The 21724-nt window shown below is 38.1% G+C and overlaps 1 protein-coding gene across 4 annotated transcripts; it reads right to left on the bottom strand.

The window, feature by feature from the left end:
- On the bottom strand, window positions 1-20715 carry LOC127512852 (protein FAM214B). Of its 4 annotated transcripts, XM_051894207.1 has the most exons (12): window positions 20369-20715; window positions 13339-13493; window positions 7804-7982; window positions 7391-7506; window positions 7004-7185; window positions 4912-6197; window positions 3199-3257; window positions 3010-3109; window positions 2392-2550; window positions 2100-2168; window positions 1749-1948; window positions 1-1235 (listed from the first exon to the last, which is right to left on the bottom strand). In XM_051894207.1, exons 6-12 carry the CDS (start codon window positions 5980-5982, stop codon window positions 1082-1084), a joined length of 1812 nt encoding a protein of 603 aa, XP_051750167.1. In that variant the 5' UTR covers window positions 5983-6197; window positions 7004-7185; window positions 7391-7506; window positions 7804-7982; window positions 13339-13493; window positions 20369-20715; the 3' UTR covers window positions 1-1081. The 4 variants fall into 4 exon arrangements, with proteins under 4 accessions (XP_051750167.1, XP_051750165.1, XP_051750168.1 ...); XM_051894205.1 differs by lacking the exon at window positions 7391-7506; XM_051894208.1 differs by lacking the exon at window positions 7391-7506 and having other exon boundaries at window positions 4912-6194.
- Between the last annotated feature and the right edge of the window lie 1009 nt (window positions 20716-21724).

Below are 21724 nucleotides of genomic sequence, written 5' to 3'. Positions count from 1 at the left end.
TTTTTAATATATTGTAAGTGAATGTATTTTATTGATCATACACAAAACATACAGGAGTAAACCTTGGCATTGCTTCTCAAGTATCCCTTGGCAAATTACGGTCAAACACTGGTTTCACCCGCAAGTCACAGAGTTTAATCAATTTTAAAATATACATAAACAACATTTTCTGATTTTAAATACCCCAAATTCCCTCCCGTTCCCTCTGTTTTCCTCCCTCCCTCTCTCCATCATCACTCACTTGGCAATCTTTTCCCTCCATCCTAGCAGAGAGGGCACCTACTACCTCCACAAAAATGAAATTACTCTAGTTGTGCAGCATATTGCTTTTTTTTTTTTTCTTTTTTTTTTTAAGACATTTGCGAACATAAATACTACAATTTGTTTTCTGCTCTGATGTTGGACTGTTCAGAAGAAGTTGAAACAGCAATGTCCTCCAAACTGCCCTTCCAAAACAAAAAAATGTCCAATATATTGAGGTCTATTCTCCTCTTTACAACCAATGCAGATACTGAATGGATGTATTTTCAGTCCTCTGTTCCGCTGGTGTCTTTCTTTATAGCTTTCTAGGTCTCTAACATTCTTATCCCCATCCAATGGGCAAGTTACTGGTGGTGTCCATTGTTGAAACTCCAATCTGGGCCTCAGAAGTCTCTTTTTCCATATGATTTGCCTTCATACGTTCCTGTTGATCTCATTCAATACCTCTTTGTACATCCAATCAGTCCTCTTTAATCGAGGAAGTCCATATCTACTGATAGTCACCAACATTTCAGATCGGGTTGGTGGGCATGGTTACGACTGGTCCACAGTGGGCAGGTGTAGGCAGAGTGAAGGGCAAAGCTTAACTGTTTAACGGCACTAGAGGAAAACTCAATTTAGTCACAAGGCATGCATGTTACACACTCAGTTCTAGAGTTTGCCCTCGAGAGGGTGTGATATCAGTGTGTATGTACATACATCTGTCTGTGTTTGCATGTATGAGTGCAAGTGTGTCTGTGTTCAAGTGTACAGGGGTCTCTTGTCTTGCAATCTTTATTAATGCAGTCCTTCTGCCCCACCGTAGCAGGGCATCACGATCTCACACTCTGGGGGAGTATTTGGGGTTTCTTGGCACCTCGGTGAAAGATTTCAGCTCGTAAGGAATCCCAGTGTCCACCTCGATGGACTTGCGGGAGAATAGCAGCCGGATATCATTGTGCAAGTAGATTTTCCCAGATTTGGAACTCTGGAATCTAAGATATGCAAACACAGAAGAGAGGAAAAACAGGTTTATTATGCTTCATTGCTTCTATTTTGAATTTACCACGTATTAGAGGAGAATTACTTTTATGGTTTTAAATAGAATATATTAAATATAGTTATTTAGTTGTTGTTTTTTAAGTTAATTGCAAACTAGCCTATAACTGTTTACAGTTTGCATCCACATACACAACTGTTTTCAACATAGATAATAAGAAATGTTTCCTGAGCACCAAATGAGCATATTTGAAAGATTTCTGAGGAATCATGTGACACTGAATACTGGAGTAATGGCTGCTGAAAATTCAGCTTTGCCATCACAGGAATAGAATAGAAAACAGTTATTTTAAATAGTAATACTATTTCACAATATTACTGTCTTTACTGTATTTTTGATCAAATAAATGCATCTATGGTGAACAAATGAGACTTCTTTCAAAAACATTTAAAAAAAATCTTACCAACCCCAAACTTTGAACAATAGTGTACATCCTGTTTGCATTTACCTGAGGTGTATCAAGTAGCAGAGAATCTTCTTCCTGTCAGACAAGGAGCCTTCCTGCCCCTCCCCTGGCCCCTCCACCTCATCCACAGGCACCAGGAAGATACGATGGCGCAAGAAGGTCATGTGATTAACGGGCATGTCCCCAAAATTATACGTCACCAAAAACATTTTAACCACAGTCTTATTGGGGTTAAATAAGGTCTGCAAAAAAAACAACAAAAAAAGATAGTTCAAACAAAGGATTAAAAAAAAAGTACATTTCAAAAAATAAAATAAATTAAAGTACAAAAATATATATAATTTGCAAAAAAAATAATAATAACAAATTGAAAGAAATAGAAAGAGTGCCCACCACTTGAATGGTCCCTGCTTTGGGTACGCTGTATCCTTTTTTTCCAAGTGGTTCTAGCAAGATCACCCCCTAAACATGGCAAATAAATATGACATTTAATATGCATTTTAAATGAGAATATGCATGTAAATGATGGGAAAAACATGCATCTCAACAGATTTAGAAAAAGAAATCTCTGAATTCTGAAGTCTCATGCACATATTAATACATGGGCATTTTACAAGTACTGAGAAAGAATCCTCTACTGTAACAAACTGGATGAATTCAACACACAAAGGTAGTAAGTATATACCAGGAAGGGAGAAGGGGCACTGTGCTCTGAGGTGTCATAGTATGTCACTTGCACAGGTAAGGTGGCATGCTGTGGGCAATAGGAGCCGCTAGCCCCGATTTCTGCTGTGAAGCCCTCTATCCGCCCAGATGGAGTAAAGCGGCCCTTCAGAATTGACTCCTTCAGACAGATGCAGACACAAAAAAGAAATGGATTAAAACATTTGTCACTGTTTTTATAGCTGAAATACACTACACAACTTTTAAAATCTCAACACAAAACTCTAGGCATCATACTTGCCGACTTTGCATATGGTTACAGAGGAAAAACCGGGCATTATGCTAAGTGACTGAGGATCACAGACTACGAGACGTTCAATTCATTCCAAACACAACAAACTCACACAGAAACATGCACCTTGTTACTAGGCATGACAAATGAAAACAATATATGTTCTAAAATTGGCTCAGAATATCAAACATGTTAGATGTCCTCCGACTAGATGGAATCATAGTCTGAATATATATATATATATATATATTGGAGTCTGTGCCCATCATATACTGTGCTATTTTCAGTAAAATCCCAAAATCTATATTAATTTAGCATTTTATTTCTACACAGCTTAGACATGTGTACCTCAAAGTTGCCAAGAAGAGGTCTGCTAATGGAGGATAAAGAGGAGACTGAACCACAGGAGCGACTGGTGTCTGTTCTGCGTCCACTGCGCAACTGTCGACTATAAAAAAGTAACATACACACATCTTTATATTAACATAATATAATAAAAAAAAAATTGTTTTGAGACAAAATAAAAAGACGACTTACGATTTCAGTCGACTTCCTGCTTTGAGCCTTCTACTTGATCGCGAACAGTCTGCAGCAGTCTGAAAAGGAAATTTGAAAAAAGATGTTACAACTAATAGCAAGTTTTACTTCAATAATCTGTTTAGGAAAAAAAGACTTACGTCAGCAAATAACGGCAAACTAATGTTGAGATCCATTTTATGACCATATAAAAACTGCTGATAAACGTTTAAACTATTTTTGAATCTCCTCATGATCAGCAAAAGAAAAGCGTTTGAGTGATTGGAAAGGTGATTCAAAAATGGAAAAGAAGGCCCATTATGACATCATAAATCACATTTGAATGCTGAACAATCTAATGTCAATGGGAGATTTTCAAACCTCCATGTTAAATTTCATTAAAAAAAAAAAAAAGACTGCAAGTACTTACAGATGAAGATGTGGCTGCAATGTCACACATATCACAGTAGTCCATAATATCATTCTGATACTAGTTATTAAATAGTATTATTAAATATCAGCTAGACTTAACTATAGACTGTGTATAAAACCTGTACATTTTCAGATATTCCGATCCTTTATTTCAGTCTATTCATCTCTTTGTTTCTCTATATTAAACCTCTGCTCGCTTCTTTCTCTTTGCGATTTTTTTCTTCGTTGGCCTGTTTCTATGATCATTTCTCTGTACTTCACTTTCTCTTTTATTCTTCCCTTCTTGGGCCTCTCTTCAGCTCAGCCTTCTAGCACTGACACCGCCGTGATGAAAGTGACAGTATATGATCCTCTGTAGTCCGTGTAACCCCTCTCACCCTAAATTTACTCATTCTGGAACTGAATTTGGCCAGAACCTGTATGTGTGTATGTGTTAGGTCAGGTGAGGCAGGTTTCACCTCTTGAACAATGGCTCTGTCAATGGGCTTTGTTCTGGAGTCTCAATGCTTATTGTACTGCAATGGAAAATTAAGCACTCGTATTCTAAAATCTCTCACTTTCTCACTCCCAATATGTCTTTTATCCATCTGACTATTCACCTTTCATCATGACTCAGTCAGTAATGGGTAGTAGATTATTCCCGCCCCTTCACACTTACGCATTACCTAGAAAAGGTTTCTCCTTAAACTAATCAGAACCTTCCTATTTCCACTCCTATATTGTAATCATTCATAATGTGGATACATCTGGCATGTTTTTTTTACCCTTAAATTAAGGCCTTTTCACATGACTCACATTCAGTGCATCTCTCACAATGTGCCGCTTTTATCTTTACATGAAAAGCAATGCAAACATTGGTCACAAAAGACTGATTTTACCATTTAGTTCACAGAGAAATTCTAATGTGATTTTATGCTCTAAATGTCATGATATGCATTTTGTTTTTCATTTTGCTTTATTTATGATAGTAACGGGCTTTAATCATTGGCTACGCATTGGGTTGGTGTTGTCAGAACCTTGAGAGTTGCATTATGAGAGCCCCTCCCCCAGGGGGAGTCTTTAAGGTTTGCTAAAAAATGCATTATGTGGCAGGATCTCAAATGGGAGACTAGAGACCGTTCTGTTTGAAGTCAGTGGAGGAGAGGCCTCAGTGTGTTGAATGAACTGTTTGTGTGTGGAAACAGAGACATTTTGCCACTAATCTTCAACATGTCTGCCATGACATGTGCATATATATATATATAACATTGTAAAGTCATGTGGAAAGGTCTTCAGTTTAATTCCTAGTTATTTGCATCTCACCTTGGTGTGCTCTCTTGCTGAGGGTAGTAGATGATTCCAGAAGGGTGCACCCTTGGCATCAGTGCTGCGGCAGGATGCTAATCCGAGCCCCGGTGCCAACAGTGCCAGTCGACTGCGTTTTGATGTAGATGGACCCTCATCCTCTGAACAGGACTCCCCTGTATCACTGGAGGAAAGAAGTCTTTTCTTCACTGGGCAGGAATTGGATGATCCTGATATCAGGCTATTTGCTTCCACTGGTGTTTTCTCAAGAGTGCTCAGTCCATTAGAGGAGGAGGAAGAGGATGAGGTCTTCGTCTCCGATGGTGGAGGAGAAGATTCAAAAGTTGTCCCCCATTCGACAGCTTCAGCGGGTGTTGAAAACGGGACAGGTGCCCAACTGCTGTCTGTGGTGCACAACATGCTTTTGACGTCCACAGAGTTATGGCCTTCGCTCTGTGGCTCTTCGCTGGAGCCAGCCGAGACGTTTCCTGCTGTGGAGGCCTCGGTCCTGGGAGTAAGGGTAGGTGGACTCCTCTCGCAGTTTCCCCAGGTGGAGTGAGGGCCTTGGGGGTCCGCCATCGGAGGAGATTTTGGGGACAGCGGGGCAAACACATCTGGAACAGGCCTGTCGTGGTTGTGCTGTGCTGGGCGGCGACCAGGAATTGGTGGATGTGAAGGGGAAAGGGGAGGTGACCTAGGGATATCAGAGTCTCTGTTGTAAAAAAGTGGTTCCACCCCAGAGCCACACAGCACCTCCCCATCGGACTCATCATCATCATCATCATCCTGTTGAAGAAGACGCTTGTGGGTGACAGGGACCGGCGTCCCCTCCAGGCTACGTTTCATGCCTACTCTTATAGGCCGCAGAGTCTCTTGATTTTCCCCAAAACCACCTCTTTGTGAGAGGATGGACAGCTGGTAGACCTTCTGCAGTCTGATCTCTTCTTCTCCAAAAGGTCTGGGAACTACTCTACGTACTCCAGGTTCAGGGTTCTCGCTCTGAGTGCTAGGCAGAGGCAGATCACCATCCTGGGCTGGAAGCTCTACGGCCGGCTCTTTACGAGCCAGTTCCACGTGAATGTGACGCATAGTGACTTTGCTTGTGCTGGGTGATTGTTTTAAGGGAAGTTGTGCAGTGTTAAATAATAAAGACACAAGCTCTAGAGAGTTCTAGAATGTCTGAACAAGTGCAACAAGGCTGTGAAAGTGAAAGTAAGCTTCCCGTCTAGGTGGATGGAAGGCTGTAGTTTCCAGGGGTCAGTTATGGAGTTAGCACAAGCTGATTTCCACAGTGCACACAGCTTCTGAAGTACAACAAACAGGTATACAAGCATAAGCAAATTGATATGAAACATTGAGATATATATACACACACACACTAAATAAAAAACAGTTTATAGGAGTCATTTGTTTGTGAGGTAGGTATTTTTTAATCCGTTTCAGAAGAGAGTCAGATTCAAGTGTTTACATGCTTGGTTTTTACCGATTCCAGCTAAGCCATGAGATCACTAATGGATTATTTGGGTGCATGAAATGTAGCTATTGTCATTTAGACAGTCAGTCAACGGTCTAATGACACAAAAAATGTTTTTTGTTGTTGTTGTTTTTTCCGATATGGACATCTCTGATAATAAAGATCATGCATAATAAATAACTTTTATGTCAGTATGCGAGGCAGATGTTGATTCAGTAACCTGTCCGATTGATTCAGTTCAGTGAACGATTTGTCAGAGTGATTCAAACCAGACACTTGTGTTTTTGAATCATAAATTAAAAGAACCAATTAATTCATTCAGGAATCAGATCATACTATTTGCACTGTATGGTTTTGATTCACTAAAAAGAACTGGCTCATATCGGACTGCACAGGACACGATTTATGTTTGTTTTTTGCTAGTAATGCAAAAAAAGACTTTTCTTGCCATTACTTCCTGGCACACAGGCTTTTTATCTAAAATCACATTCAATACAATCTACAAACTCACATTCACAACTTATTTATTTTGCCGAGTCTACAGTGAGGGAGTTTCACTGCTATAAATTGGTTGTAGGAAACACTGTCATAAAATATATTTATAAAAATAAGTGTGTGCATGACCATTTTCCTAACCTATGTGCCTGTTGGTGCCTGCAGCTTGGCTTCAGGCCCTTCCACATCCACCCCTGCAGCTTCTGAGTTGTGTTGACCCTTGAATCTTGACCCTGTCCTTAGCCCCTGAGTTCGGCCATCTCCAACACTGCCCCTCTGATGCAAAAACAACATTCCCAGACACACAGGCAGCTAACAGGGGCCTGACAAAAGAGAATTAGGAAGAGAAAATGTCTGAAAGACAATCAAGTTTATATAGAGACAAAATTTTGTACATAAACTTAATTATTTCTGTGCTGCACCCAACAGACAATGTTATATAGGTTTTAACACACTCAAGAAACCTCTAACATTAGGACTAGTAAACTTTGACAACAGATCAAGCCTGCTAAACAATTATTTGGTTACCAGTAATCATAGGCTGTGTTCACACTGTCACACCAAGTCCGATTATTTCTGTATCCAATTGGAATCTGTCCACACTGGGTATCACGACTGTTCAGATCCGACTTTCAGCATGTTTCCTACAACAACATCTGACGTTTATGTTTTATGTGGCGTGAGAACATCATGTTGACATAGGCAGAAAAGCTATGCGTAATTTGATCAGGGCAGTCAAACTGAAACGAATTTCCAGAAATATGATTTGAAAAGGATTTCAAACTACATTTGAATATAGATCGAAATGGATTCATAACAATTGTAAAAATTTTCCGTTCACACTTGCTAAATATGTTCGGATTATGTTTGGCTATGCACAAAAAACAGATTTGGACTGGCAGTCTGAACAAGGCTGTAGTATATGCGTTTAGTTTACTTACCAAGGGCAGAGCGTCAGTGAGGTGGGATAGGCCTTGCAGAACGTGCCAATGAATAGGTAATATCCCTCCTACAGCTCCACCCAGATAAGGCCAGCGGCCAATCACGCCTCCCCTTGGCTCCTGAAAGGAGTGGACTGCTCAGCGGCTGCATCCTGAGCCAGGCATTCCAGAGACACAACCTATCAGAGAACAACAGTTAAATCGACAACAAATCGACTTAATCAAATCAGCGACCATGCCACAGTTCAACCTGCACATGATCCGAATCAGCCATTTTAAACAGATTTAAAAATCAAGTTTTCCGATGAATTTCATGTGTCAACATGCGCTGATGAGGTAAGATGTCAAAGCTCAAATTGATCAGTCATCTACTAGCTTTTAATTACAAAAGACATTGTTTTATTGGTCAATAAATCAATCAAACAAATCACTAACAGGGAACAGACACAAAGAGCAATCATATGACTCACTACACTCATTTTATGCCATCTGATTAGGACACATGCTGGAACAGACTGTGTTCTTCATTGCTCTGACTGGCTCTCTGTCTCTAGAGCTCAGGACTGTTTGGGATCAAGACTGGCAGACAAAACACGGAGACGCACAACAGAACCTTTGTACTGTCTTGCATCAGAGAACGGGCAGTCCAGCTCATTAAAAAGACAAAAACAGGAACATACAAGCACTAACACACTAGTAGCCCTAAGTAATGGCTTTTGTAAAAACACAAAATGAGTGAACATTATCTACTGAAGCTTATATAGTCGGAATGCACGCTAGTGCAAAAGGATTTGAGATAGAGTACTGTGCATTAAAGGGATAGTTCACCTAAAAATAAAAATTCTGTCATTTATTCACACTCACGTTGTTTCGTATCTGTATGACTTCCATCTGTGGAGCACAACAACACACACAAAAAAAGATATTGTTTCACGTGTTTCACAATTTCCTTTAAGGTCGAATGTAGGCCATTATTTACACCACTGTCTCATAATCATATCTGTATGGTTAAGCTGTTTTCAAATTAGCTGTCTTAAGGATGCATACATCACATCCAAAGAGGGAAGAGAATGACAAATCCTCTGGATTATGAAAATCATAATCTGCTTGTCAGTTAAAGGCACTAAAAAAACCATGAATGTCACAAGAGCGCTCTGGGAGTGAAGTGGTGTAGACTTCACATAAATGGCGAGGCCAGAAATTTTAAAGTGAGTGGACCTTGGTGAAATAGGGTGGACTTCAATTGTGTACCACTTGGCAGCAAAATATCACTTAAATTGGGCTGAGCATGTGGTTCATCAAGTGTGGATAAATCAGCCAGTAGGTTGCTTTTCTGAAGGATGGGTCCGGGTCGAGAGAAGGTGCTGGTGGACGGGAGATATGACGTTGTGGGCTGCTGGTCATCAGTGTTTGTACTGTCGACAATATTGAGTGTATTTTCAGGCTCTATTCTTGTTTTTTTTTTTTTTTAAATATTTAATCAAAGATATCTGTTTCGACATGCTCACCTCGTGAGTGTTGAATATTAGTTTATTTCATTAGCAAACGTAAACTCATCTTTCCATCCCCCCAACAATCTGTGATGGGCTAAAACAGTTAGGCTATGTATATTAAATACATGTTTTTTCACACTAAAATAATTGTTTATTTCTCAAACTTGATATTTCCCACAAAAAATTATTTTGTGCCTCAGTTGATTGGGTGGACCAGCCGTCAATTTGAGTAGGCCAATGAAGCTCAAGTATGTCAGTCTGACGGTTATAAATGCACAAAATATGAAAAGACTCAAAGAATGTTGAGGATTTGGCCTTTCCAAGAGAAGCATTTGCATTACACTGCTTGAATGAAGTATTCAGTGGCCTCTCAAGGGAGGAGCTTGCACTCTAACAAAAAAAAAAAAAAAAAAAGCCTGTAAAAATAGGGCACAATGTACTGTGTTAATATGAGGGAATTTTCTGTATTGATTTTACCGATATTTTGAATTACACGTTGCATTGTGTTGGGTTTTAGTGTTAACAAATTACCAGTACCTTTTCTGTTGCTCTATGGATTTTTTTTTTCTTACAGCCTATCTTAGTTTGGTGTCAGTATGTTCCTGAGCGTCTCTGAGTTCACTGGCAAAATATAGGCCTTTGCGGCCAATTTAATCAGACCATGAAGAGATAGAAAGAGACAGAAAGACAGAAATGGATACTAAAGGAGAAAGAGTGTGTTGTGCCACATTACTGTTTTTGTGATGTCACACAGCATAACTCCACCATCAAGACTTAAGTGTACACAAAAGACATGGGGTTGAGGGTATTTTAGGCATCGCTATGACAAACAGCTAACAGGGCAGACCTCACAGTGACATGAAGTCTGAAATAACATTCAAAGGGTCCAGACGCACATAGAGGACACCTAAAAACACCATCTGTAACCCAGCAGCATTCCAGGGTCTGACCAATTTAACTTATTTATTTTTTATATAGTTGGCCAAGCATGTGGTGGTCTGTTATATGGGCCTGATTTCACAGACAGGTCTTAGATTAAGCCAGGATTAGGCCTTAGTTAGGTTACACTTTATTTTACAGTGCCGTAGTTACGTTGTAATTACTCAAATAAGTACTGAGTACTATTAATTAACTCTATATTTACTTACTATAGAGTTACAGTTAGGGTTTGCTTTAGGGTTAGTTAGTTGTAATTATGCATAATTTACTGTTATTACTATAGTAAGTACATGTAGTAACGTGTAACTGCAGCACTGTAAAATAAAGTGTTACCCTTAGTTCAATCAGGACATTTAAGTAGCTTTTATAAACATACCTTGGAAAAAAAAACATTACTGGTGTGCATCTTGAGACAAAACAATGGCACTGACATATTTTAAGATATGTCAGTGCAAGCTGCTTTCAGTTAAAACAGCTCAAACATGCATTTTAGTCTGGGACTATTGGCTTAAACCTTGTCTATGAAACCAGAGGATGATGTAAGACCCTCAGAGCGTTGCTGTGAATCTTACAGCTCAGCATGAATAGAACACTGAACCCCAGGTCAAATACAGCTGACAAGACACACACCAGCTAACACACTAGCGTTAAACACAAACTTGTTGCTCAGAGGGTAGGTTGAGAGATGTAATGTGTGTTTATTCTACGCAAATGATGTCAGTGATATGACTACACACTTTCGTATACATAATGCACTCTTCAGCCATGCAATAAAATGGTCTATTTTTTTGTTTGGCACATACTAATGCTGTCAGAAACTGCCTGATTTCATTATCAGCTTAGTCCTATTCCTGAAGGTCTCTTAATATGGTTGATTCCCACAAATATACAAATCTAGATATTGCAATACCATTAAATTATTGCCCAGGTTATATTAACAAACCAAGGACACACTGAGAGTTAAGTTTATCCACACTGCCTGTTAAAGAAAAAAGCAAGAATGTTCATCCCCACCCCCAGAGAATTCAATACGGAGCAGAAGAAAATAGATAGGGAAACCAAACAACCTAAGACTAGCTTGGGCAGCTGTCAGCTTTATGGTGTTTTTCTGGTTACTAGGTATCATTTAGGAAAATGAAATCAGACAAGAATTAGTCAAGTCAGTTTCATTTGTATAATGCCTTTCATAATACAGCTTCAAAGCAGCTTTACAGAAAATAGAGTCTTAATACTCTCAGTGCGAAACTGGGCAATGGAAAACCCCCTTAATATGATTAGAAGAAAATTAAGAGGGTTAATAAGAATACATTTATTTTATATAATGACAATGCAATGGAAGACATCTGTGTTCTTCTTTAGTTATAAGAATTCTTGAATGCGTAGCTACGCATCTGTTTATGATGATTATGAAGTGGTAGCTGATGGCTATTGAATGAAGCAAAAATATTTCCTTCTTCACATTCCAGTTTCTCAGTTTCAGGAACAAGGCAACTATATAGATAAAAGATGGAAGGACTTAAAGGGGTAACCATATGGCCAAACAATTAAAAATTACATTGGCGCTTCAGTTTCATATGTGGTTTCCATGGTTGACTCCCTGAGTCCAAACAACATTCTGGGAATACTAGTTAAACCCAAGCTTTATTACACAAGTCATTCTCCCTATAGAGCCACCATGGAGCTTTTTTATCATAGCTGTAAGCCTGATATAGCTAGTTTTGCTTTATATTTTTGGATTATCTGGATGCCAAAAACTCATCTAGTTTCTACCTGCCAAGAGAGTTTTAATCCACTACCTTTTTTTGGCTTTTATGGCAACATGGAAGTATTCTCAAACAAACAATTCTTGATTCAGTCACGCTAAAGTACAGCTGAAAGAGTTGCTTCCCACACTGAAGCGTCACGACATAATTAAGGCATGCATACGACATGCACCTACACATATACCCAACAGGTGTTGTTCCTCAAACAATAAGGACAATGAATTCATTCTCACCATGCATGTGAGAGAGTGAGTCAACGAGAAAGAACATCTCATGGGTGTGAGTGTAGACCTCTACCCTTAAGCTACGGTGATGATGTGTGCAGCCTTGAGGTTTCTGCAAAACACCTGGCTTTTACAACAGAGGAAGTCACGAAATGTCATTACAAACTACAGCAGGAACAAAGACTCGCAAGCACACCTCTGACTAAGCTTATCTCTCCGTAACTAAAAGCCTGTCAGTTTGCAAAACCGATGGCTGAAATATTATCTTTAGACACGGCATGGGTCATGATGTCATTGATTCATTTGTGCATTGACAGATATGACAAGACAGGAAAAAAAAAAAAAAAAGCATGAGACAGCTTTTTTTTTTTTTAAGTTCTCTAAGAAACTACTTCCTTTTCCACTTCCAACCACCCATGTTCATAAATGGGTGGTTAACAAATGACATATACAGCAAATTAAAGATTTTAGGGTAAAATCCATTCATTTTATAAGCATATTTTTGTAGGTGCTTAAACTAGTCAACATTTCTTTAAAGTTATCAATTATTTTCTTATTACTTTCAATTAATGTAAAGACATAAAACTGAATTTAGGAGTTAAAAATAATACAAATGCTGTTTAAAATAGTTTTAGTATATAAAAAAAAAGTATATATTCTAACAGTAGCCTCAATTAATACAATGGCATACAAACTGAATTTATAAGCTAAAAATACACTTGGAAACATTTTGTTTAAAATAGTTTTAGATAAAGTGTAACATGTCACACAGCAGGACACTGATGTCACTGATAAAAAATGTCAATGACTAATAACCCATCTCAATACAAATTTTAGGCCATAAATATAATTGAGGTGCTTTTTTCACTATTTTTTACAGCTTGTAGCTAGTTTATTTAAATAGCCTATGATGTGACAACTTTTAAAAGTACAAATATTCAAAATGTAGCCTCTCAATTAATACTAGGTCATAAAAACGACATGTGCAATACTTAAACAAGATGTTTACAATAGTTTTAGATGAGGTATGCCATGTCAAACTGCTGTCACTGCTTGACATTTCATGTCAAGCACCCATAAACACACTACAAAATTCATGTTAACCTCCTGACTCACCTCTCTAGGAACTCCTGCCCTTCCCTCCTCGTCTGTTTCTCCGTCCTCTCTGTCGGTGCTCTAAAGTTGTGGTTGTTCTTGCTTCCAGACTGTGAGGAGTTGAAAGGTTACTTGCAAGGAATGAGGGAGTGCAGGCCTTTCTTTCTGTTCCTCCCCTGAGAGGAGTGAGAATGAGAGAGAAACATACAAGACTTAAGTCCAATCAAGGTTTCTTGTTCAAGGCACATCTCGCTGTTTATGCTCTCTCTGCACTGCTATTCTGGTATGCCCAACTGTGAATCTCTCTTTCCACCCTCCCGAACTCCCCCTCTCTCTTTCAATAACTCACACACAAAACCTCTCTCAGGCTCCCTTTGGCACATGCATATAAACTCTGTAACCCCCCCACTTTTCACTTCTAACTCCCCCCACCACCATCTCACACACATCTTTTCCCCCTCAAATAACTTCAACACAATGAAAGCAGCTTTGGTATACCGCCTTTAGTCCCCCTCCCTTCTTGTGCTCTCTCTTTCTTGCTAAATTTCTCACCACTTGTTTCTCTCTCTCCTCTGCTTTGCCTTTCAGCCTACTTCCTCTCAGCTGGTTACTGAAGGCGTGCTCGCTTGCTCAGTCAGCAGCACACAACTCATGTAAGAGTGGGGCCGGCTGTGCTGTCGTCTGATTGGTCAGAGGGAGGGGGATCAGATGCCGTAGCGACTGTCCTGATAGGTGTAAAGGTAAAGGGAAACCTCAAAAGTCCCGCCCACCTGTTCTGCTTGTTTTGCAGAGGCAATGTATTCCCTCATAGAGCTTCAGTGAGTTATTGTGTGCATTAGTGCCAGCTTGTGTATGTGTGTGCTTGTCAAATAGAGGCATTCCAGAGCAACCGAAACGTGTTACTTTGGAGGCAAATATGCCAATGAACACATTACTTTTTGTGATAACATTAAAAGTTTGGGGTCAGATTTTACTTTTATTCAGCAAGAACACATTAAACTGTTAGTGACAAAGACATCTGTAAGGTTACAAAAGATTTCTATTTCAAATAACTTTCTACTCAAAGAGTCCTGAAAAAAAAAGTATGATGGCTTCCACAAAAATATTAAGCAGCACAACTGTTTTCAGCATTGATAATAATGTTCTTGAGCAGCAAATCGGCATATTAGATTGATTTCTGAAGGATCATGTGACACTGAAGACTGGTGTAATGGCTGCTGAAAATTCAGTTTTGCCATAACCGGAATAAATTACATTTTAAAAAATACATTAAAATGGAAAACAGTTATTTTAACTTGTAATAACATTTCACAATATTACTGTTTTTAACTGAAATTTTCTCAAATAAATGCAGCCAGTAGTGTACACAAAGCACAGTTCAGCATTCATACAAATGCATATGAGCATGCTAATATTCTTTACTCAAATACATTTTTTTTTTTAAATAGGAAAAGACCAAAAAAAAAAAAAAAAAAAAAAAAAGAGCAAAAGGGGGAAGTTCACAGCTGAGCGGATACGTCTCTGCATGAAAGTGTGTTATCTGCCCTTGCACAGAAACAGAGATTCTGATGGGTGTGAAGGGAAGGGTGTATTTGTACGCTTGTGTAAATGTGTCTGCAGGCAACATGCCACACACTTCTTTCAAATGCATGCGCATCTTCCAAATAAGGAGAGGTAATTCTGCATGCACTTAAACGAAAGCATTAGCACATGCAGACACAGATTAATTTCATCTCTTTAGATGCAGTGAGTGAGGTAGGGGGGGAGGTGGTGGTGCGGAGAACTTACACTCATTTGAGGGTTTCCTTACGTACGTGGGTGTAAAAGGGGAAATATGTTCGGAGGTGTTACATCAGGCACACGGCGGATTTCTAATGTCTTGCACTGGTTTTGTTATTTAGTGAGCTTAAATTGAAAACATGCCTTGCAGAGACACACACACACTTCTCCTTTAAGAGCTCATGATCCGTACCTATATAAGGAATGCTTGGGGGCGTGGCTTGAGACATGAGCCAGCCCTCAGCTGGCCTCTGAGAGTTCAGATATACAGAGTGAAGCAAAACAGTAAACACAAATACAAAAGCGCACAAAAGTTACACAAACATGCGTATATTTAGACTCAATGGAGCTTCAGTGTAGATTTGGTGTATGATGCTGACAAAACACTGAAGTAGCCGACACTGCTCTGTGTTACAACTCAAAAACAAGATTTATTCTCTTTTAAACACTTTCCCAGCAGCTATTCTGAATCTGAGCTGTAGCTGGGATCAAATGGTCTTTAAGGGGCTGTTAAAGCTCACAGCTACATTTTAGCCCGTCCCTTCCTCCATGTTTGAGAGAATGTCCATATCCCTTTTCAGTCAAACACAAGCTGTCATATTTGATGGAAACAACTTGATTTTTTTTTTTACTTTTTTTTTTCTATAGAAAATCTGGTGCTTTTTTTTTTTTTTTTTTTTTTTTTTAAATGAATCAAAAATGACAGTAAAGACATTCATAATGTTCAAAAAAGATTTCTATTTCAAATAAATTGTTCTCAAAGGAAGATATTTGGAAGAATGTCAGTAACCAAACAGATCTCGCCCCCCATTTACTACCACAGTAGGAAAAATAAATACTATGGAAGTCAATGGGGGCCGAGATCTGTTTGGTTACTGACATTCTTCCAAATATCTTCCTTTGTGCACAGCAGAACAAAGAAATTTATACAGGTTTGGAACTACTTGAGAGTGAGTAAATGATGACAGAATATTCATTTTTGGGTGAACTATCGCTTTAAAGAATCCTATTAAAAAAAGTAAAAAGTTTTCCACAAAAATATTAATCAGCACAACTGTTTTCGACAATGATAATAAGTTCTTCTTCAGTACCATACCAGAACGATTTGTGAAGGATCGTGTGACGGAAGACTAGAGAAATTATGCTGAAAATGTAGCTTTGCCATCACAGGAATAAATGGCATATATTAAAATAGAAAACAGTTATTTTAAATTGTACCAATATTTCAATATATTATGGTTTACTATACTTTTGATCAAATAAATGCAGCCTTGGTGAGCATAAGAGACTTCTTTCAAAAAAAAAAAAAAAAAAAAAAAAAACCTTACTGACCTCAAACTTTTAAACAGTAGTGTATGAACATTATATGAACAATAGTAAGGAAAGCATCATTGTATTGATCAAATATGGTTAATTTTATATTGTTTTATCATATATATATATATTTTAAATATTTTTAATTATTTTTCCTCCCAAGGGATATTAATATAATTTCCTCTAACTGCTTAAATTACAACAGTGAGAGGTGTTACTGTTGTCATGTTCTTGATTTACACAGTGGTTGTAAATATAAGTTTTAAACAAAAAATCTAGAAGCAAGGCAACTAAGAGCACTTTAAACCAGAACTGAAGTCCCACCAGACTGACGCTATTATAGTCAGCTGCTCAACTTCCTGTTTTCCACTTCAATGAGCCAAGGGAGAACACACAAAAGGTGCAATCCTATGCCTCTGCAATGATAATGTAAATACACAGGATGTGATTTCTGCTAGTCACACCTTCATTACGCTTACTTTATTCACTTTTGATGTTGCAAAACAAGAGAAAGAGACTCTAGAATGTGCTCTAGAAAAGAAGAAAAATGTGCCTTTACAGCCATTTAGAGCAATGGTACAGCAATCTTGCACTCGCACAATCTTTAAATGATGTGTGTGTATGTCAGATACACATCTTTATAACAAACCATATGCCAGAGTATCCACGCTATAAACAGATCAATAAAATTATACTACCTAACAAAAGGCACTGAAACACAATGAGGCCTTTAATGAGGAATCAGCTGTGGAAGTCTGTATATGTCACTACAAAAACATAGCTGATGCTAGATATTAAGGCTAGTCCCACTGTAGAGATTAGCAGCTGACACTGATGAACGAGGACGGTAACCAACATGCCCTTGGTAATACGCTCTCCAAGGTGGGGGTTGTGGGTGACAAATTTACTTCTGTGAAACAGAGTAAGGGCGTAATTAGAGAAAGGGAATAGATGGTGGATAGTGGATTTGAGGACAAAGGTGAAAGGAAAGATAACTGCAGAGAAATAGGGAGCTGGAATATGAAGGCAGAAAGATGATGAAAAGATATGCGTTATTCTAGTACAAAGAGTACACACACACACACACACACACACACACACATACACACAATCCTGGTAACCTGCAATTAGCCTAGCGAATGCAAAGTGCTATGTACAGGACATATATCTTAGGCATTGCTAAAAATAGCTTGATCTGTGGCAATACAGCAGAACTTCACCATTTTGTAGAACAGTGAACTACTGCTAAATCTTAAAATTAAGAGGCTAGTCATGTTTAAATAAAAGATACAGCTTAGCAGGTTAGGACCTTGTTTTCAAGCTGCTTGCTTGTATTGAACATGCTCACACACATACCTGTGATAGTGACCTGGGAAAAGTTTCTATTATTGAAATCCTTATCTAAGTTAACAGTAGAGGTGACCAGAAGAGTGAGTTTGGCTATCATGACTAACCATCCATGGCATCTCTACAGCTATTTAAAGAAGTCAAGGTACATGACGTTTCTCCAAAGGCGAGAGAAAAATAACATGTGCGTACAAAGATATAAACACAAATGCACTGGAATAAAGAAGTACTGACCAAGATTATCTGAACTGTAATCGATTCAAAACGCACCACCACAATGCTAGGGTGTTCTGAGTGGTTGCTAGAGGGTTGCTATGTGGTTGCTAAGGTGTTCTAAGGGGTTTAGCGTATTGCTAAGCAGTTATTTTTTGTATTATTTATATACTACTATAGTATTTTGAATTAGATTTTATTTTTATATTTTCAGTTTTCAATTTAATTTTAGCTTAAGATTTAGTACTTTTATGTGCTTTTCTCATTTTCATTATTCATTTTTTAAAAATAACTTTAATTATATATAGCTTCAGTTTCAACTTCAAAATATTTATTTCAGTTAGACAACATTTCTAATTTTCTTTCAAGTGTTTGTAAGATTATCTTTTATCTAATATTATATATTATTTTAGTTTTATTTAAATAAAAATGTTTAATAGTTTTAAATTAACAATAACAACACTGTTGCTATGTGGTTGCTAGGTGGTTTATTACTGCCTCAAGTAATAAAAATCAGTTCCCTAAATATGGCTAAGGTTTCTTTTTCAGTGTAAATATAGAGGATTGTTTCACCCCTTTTATCGAGCACCAGGCAAAATTATAAATCATGCACAGAACTCTGATTTTTATGGGCTGTTTCAACTAAAAATGGATAACTTTTTATGTGTTATGGGTGTTCATTTACACGACAATGTGTAAATGAACATGAGCCTGAAAACGCAAACTTTTGAAAACGGATATCAAAGTACACGTTTTTGAAAACGATACCATCGTTGTCTCCAGGTAAACAACAAAAATGCAAATTTGTGAAAACGGTGACATCATGTGCATGCATATAATGTGTTTTTTTACAAAAACTTTACAAAAATGTGACATCGCCAACTACTGGCCTGGCATGCATAATACAGCGTTTTTTTATAATTTTTGCTGATCCGTGTGAACTTTTGACAACATCGTCTGTATGTGGAAAAAACACTAAACTTTTCCTTTTTTAGTACACCGTTTATTATCAATAATAACAGCGATGCTTGCCTTTACCAATTATCTTTAGAACACCTCAAACTGGAACAAGGATCCAATTCTGAAAGCACCCCCTCTTTCACATCAAGATGTGAGAAAGAGAATCCACTGTATTTAGGGGAGATGTTGAATTGAAACCCCTCATTCAACATTTACACGTATCGGTTGCAGAAAGGGTGTCGCTTCAGGCCTTAACGCCGCATGCTAAGCCAGCTCACACTGAATAACCATCTCCAACATACATTTGCTTCCCACACCAGCTTGACGTGCTTATCTTCCGATTTGCTGCAGCTATTCCTACCATTCCCTCACTAACCCAGTGATGTAATACATACTTCTGCTGACGGGCACACAGAAAGAGGTCACACAGCAAGGGCATTAAGGAGCTCTTAATATTCAGACGTCAAGCTGGTGATAAAGGGCACATTCCACCTGCAGCTCTTTTGGGACATATGAGCCCTTTACAAAGAGAAAGAGCCCACTTTGGGTCAGGGCTGATCCTCTGTTCATCTTTTTTTGGACAATAGAAATCACTCTGCAGCTTTCCATTGTGCCTTTCTATTGACGTCCTGTCTGGCATCAGTAATGAGCAGGATGGATGCCTCTTACATATTCTGCAACCTGTGTGCGCACACCCACCCACTGCCAAAACTCTGATGCTGAATCCTGTCTTTCTCTAATTAATCTAATAATTAGGCTACAAGGACAACATGATATCCTCGCAGTGTTTAGTCAACAGCAGTCGACTGTGAAGCAGACAGGCAACTCTTTTAATATAAACTGTGCCACTAAGGCATGATTCATATGGGCCCATGGCTAGGGGTGTAACATTACAGAAACAGAATCATGCACACTTGAAGCACAAAGAATGTAATAAATCAAAAAGGATCAAAAGAAAAGAAATATTAAAGGATAAAGAAGGGGAGGCACTGAGATGAGAAATGCATGTGCCTTTTGCACTGATGAAAGTTGCATTCAGTGGATGAAATAGCATGAATCAGACAAAGCAGAAACGCCCCCCTGCGCATGAACATACAGCAGCTCCTGTATGCATTGTGTGTGCAAACTGTGATTAATCAGCCATTATCAAACACACGTGAGATCATTTCAAATACAATAGGTGGAAAAGACCCAGGGAATCTTTATATCAGACTGGGGATGATTTCATCGTTTAATCTTAGATTTAAATAAAGAGTTTCTAATAAGGTATATATACATGATTGATTAGTGAGACTGCTGAGGTAACTTACACATTAAGAATTCATCCTTCGTCATTATAATCTCAGATCCTTCGCATATGGTGAAATGAGACTGATCTATATATAAATGGTGAAATGAGAGTGATCTAAAGGAGGATGGCAGCACAAAGAGAACTCACCCACAGCAAACATATAACGATGACAATGACAAGGACTGCAGCAGTCAGCAAACTAACATTCCCATCATATCTGGAGAAAGAGTTTGATGCTATTTTAGACAGCAGACAGGATCTCAAGATCTTCAGTGTAATCGACGTCAAACTATCTGCGTTGAAATCCCACAGTGTAACGAAGATACATCTGTCCGATGAGGATACAAGATCCTGGTTTCCAAATGTCGACAAAGCTATTTTGATTGCCTTTCTTCTCCTTTCCACGTCCTATGCCAACGGGCCTTTGCTATTTTCTGCTTGGCTCTTGGTCCAAAGCCCTCGCCCATGAAATTATTCTGTCCCTTTAAAAACAATACTTCCGGGAGTTGCTAAAAAATAACTAGGAGGAGGGGCGTTCGAACAGCTGAAGGGCTGTCATTTAAGCGATTGGTCGCTTTCTCGTCCACGAACCAATAACAATTGCACACTAATACGATATTTGAATATATTTGAATAAAAGTAATATATTTCGACGAAAAAGATTCTCATTGGTTTCGTGTCATTCAACGTCTTATCAAGCCACGCCCCCGTACACGTGCTATTTGTTCCTTTTACTCGCTTTGGTGGAGAAACGTATAGATAACGACAGGGCAAAAATATCGTTTATGTAACGATGAACTATCAATATATTTTGATTAATTGATAAATTAATATTTTGCAGACTAATTTAAACAAACAAACGAAAAATGCCGTTAGGTACAGACCTCAAGTAATTGGAAATACTAGTGTTCAAATTAGGTGTAAAGAGGAAAGTTTTTGTCCTATGGAATGATTTTTGATAATAATAATAAAAATAATAATAATAATAATAATAATTATTATTATTATTATTATTATGATGATGATCAAACTAACAAAACATTTTCCTAAATAACCCTACAAAATCATATTTTCAGTTCATTTGTTTTTCTGTCGAAAGTCGACTTAAATTCTTAAGCTAAAATCCACCAGAACTGGAGAAAGAATTTGAATAAATCAAAAAACAATTACACTTAACAACACTGGGTTTAATTTAAACCATACTCTATTATGAAAACCAGACAACGTTTAATCCTGAATTGGCTTTTTAATAGATTCTGTACAGGAATTATACATATTTTTAAATTATATAATTATATAATATATTCATATACCTTTGATTATGTTGCTCATGTAAAGCTTGCGTTTGAATCAGGTTATCTACCAGAGTGTTTGGGATTACGGTTACTTGGAAACAAATATGATATAAATTCATTTAGATTTTATTATGAAGCAGCATATGATCACCACTAGACGGCGCAATTGTACCACAAAAGCATACATGAACCCAAGTCGTTAGAGTCC

The sequence above is a fragment of the Ctenopharyngodon idella genome, chromosome 5 (assembly GCF_019924925.1).
Source record: "Ctenopharyngodon idella isolate HZGC_01 chromosome 5, HZGC01, whole genome shotgun sequence".
Classification (NCBI taxonomy): Eukaryota; Metazoa; Chordata; class Actinopteri; order Cypriniformes; family Xenocyprididae; genus Ctenopharyngodon; species Ctenopharyngodon idella.
The sequence above is the reverse complement of the archived record's forward strand: the minus strand, read 5'-3'. Positions and strand labels throughout refer to the sequence as shown.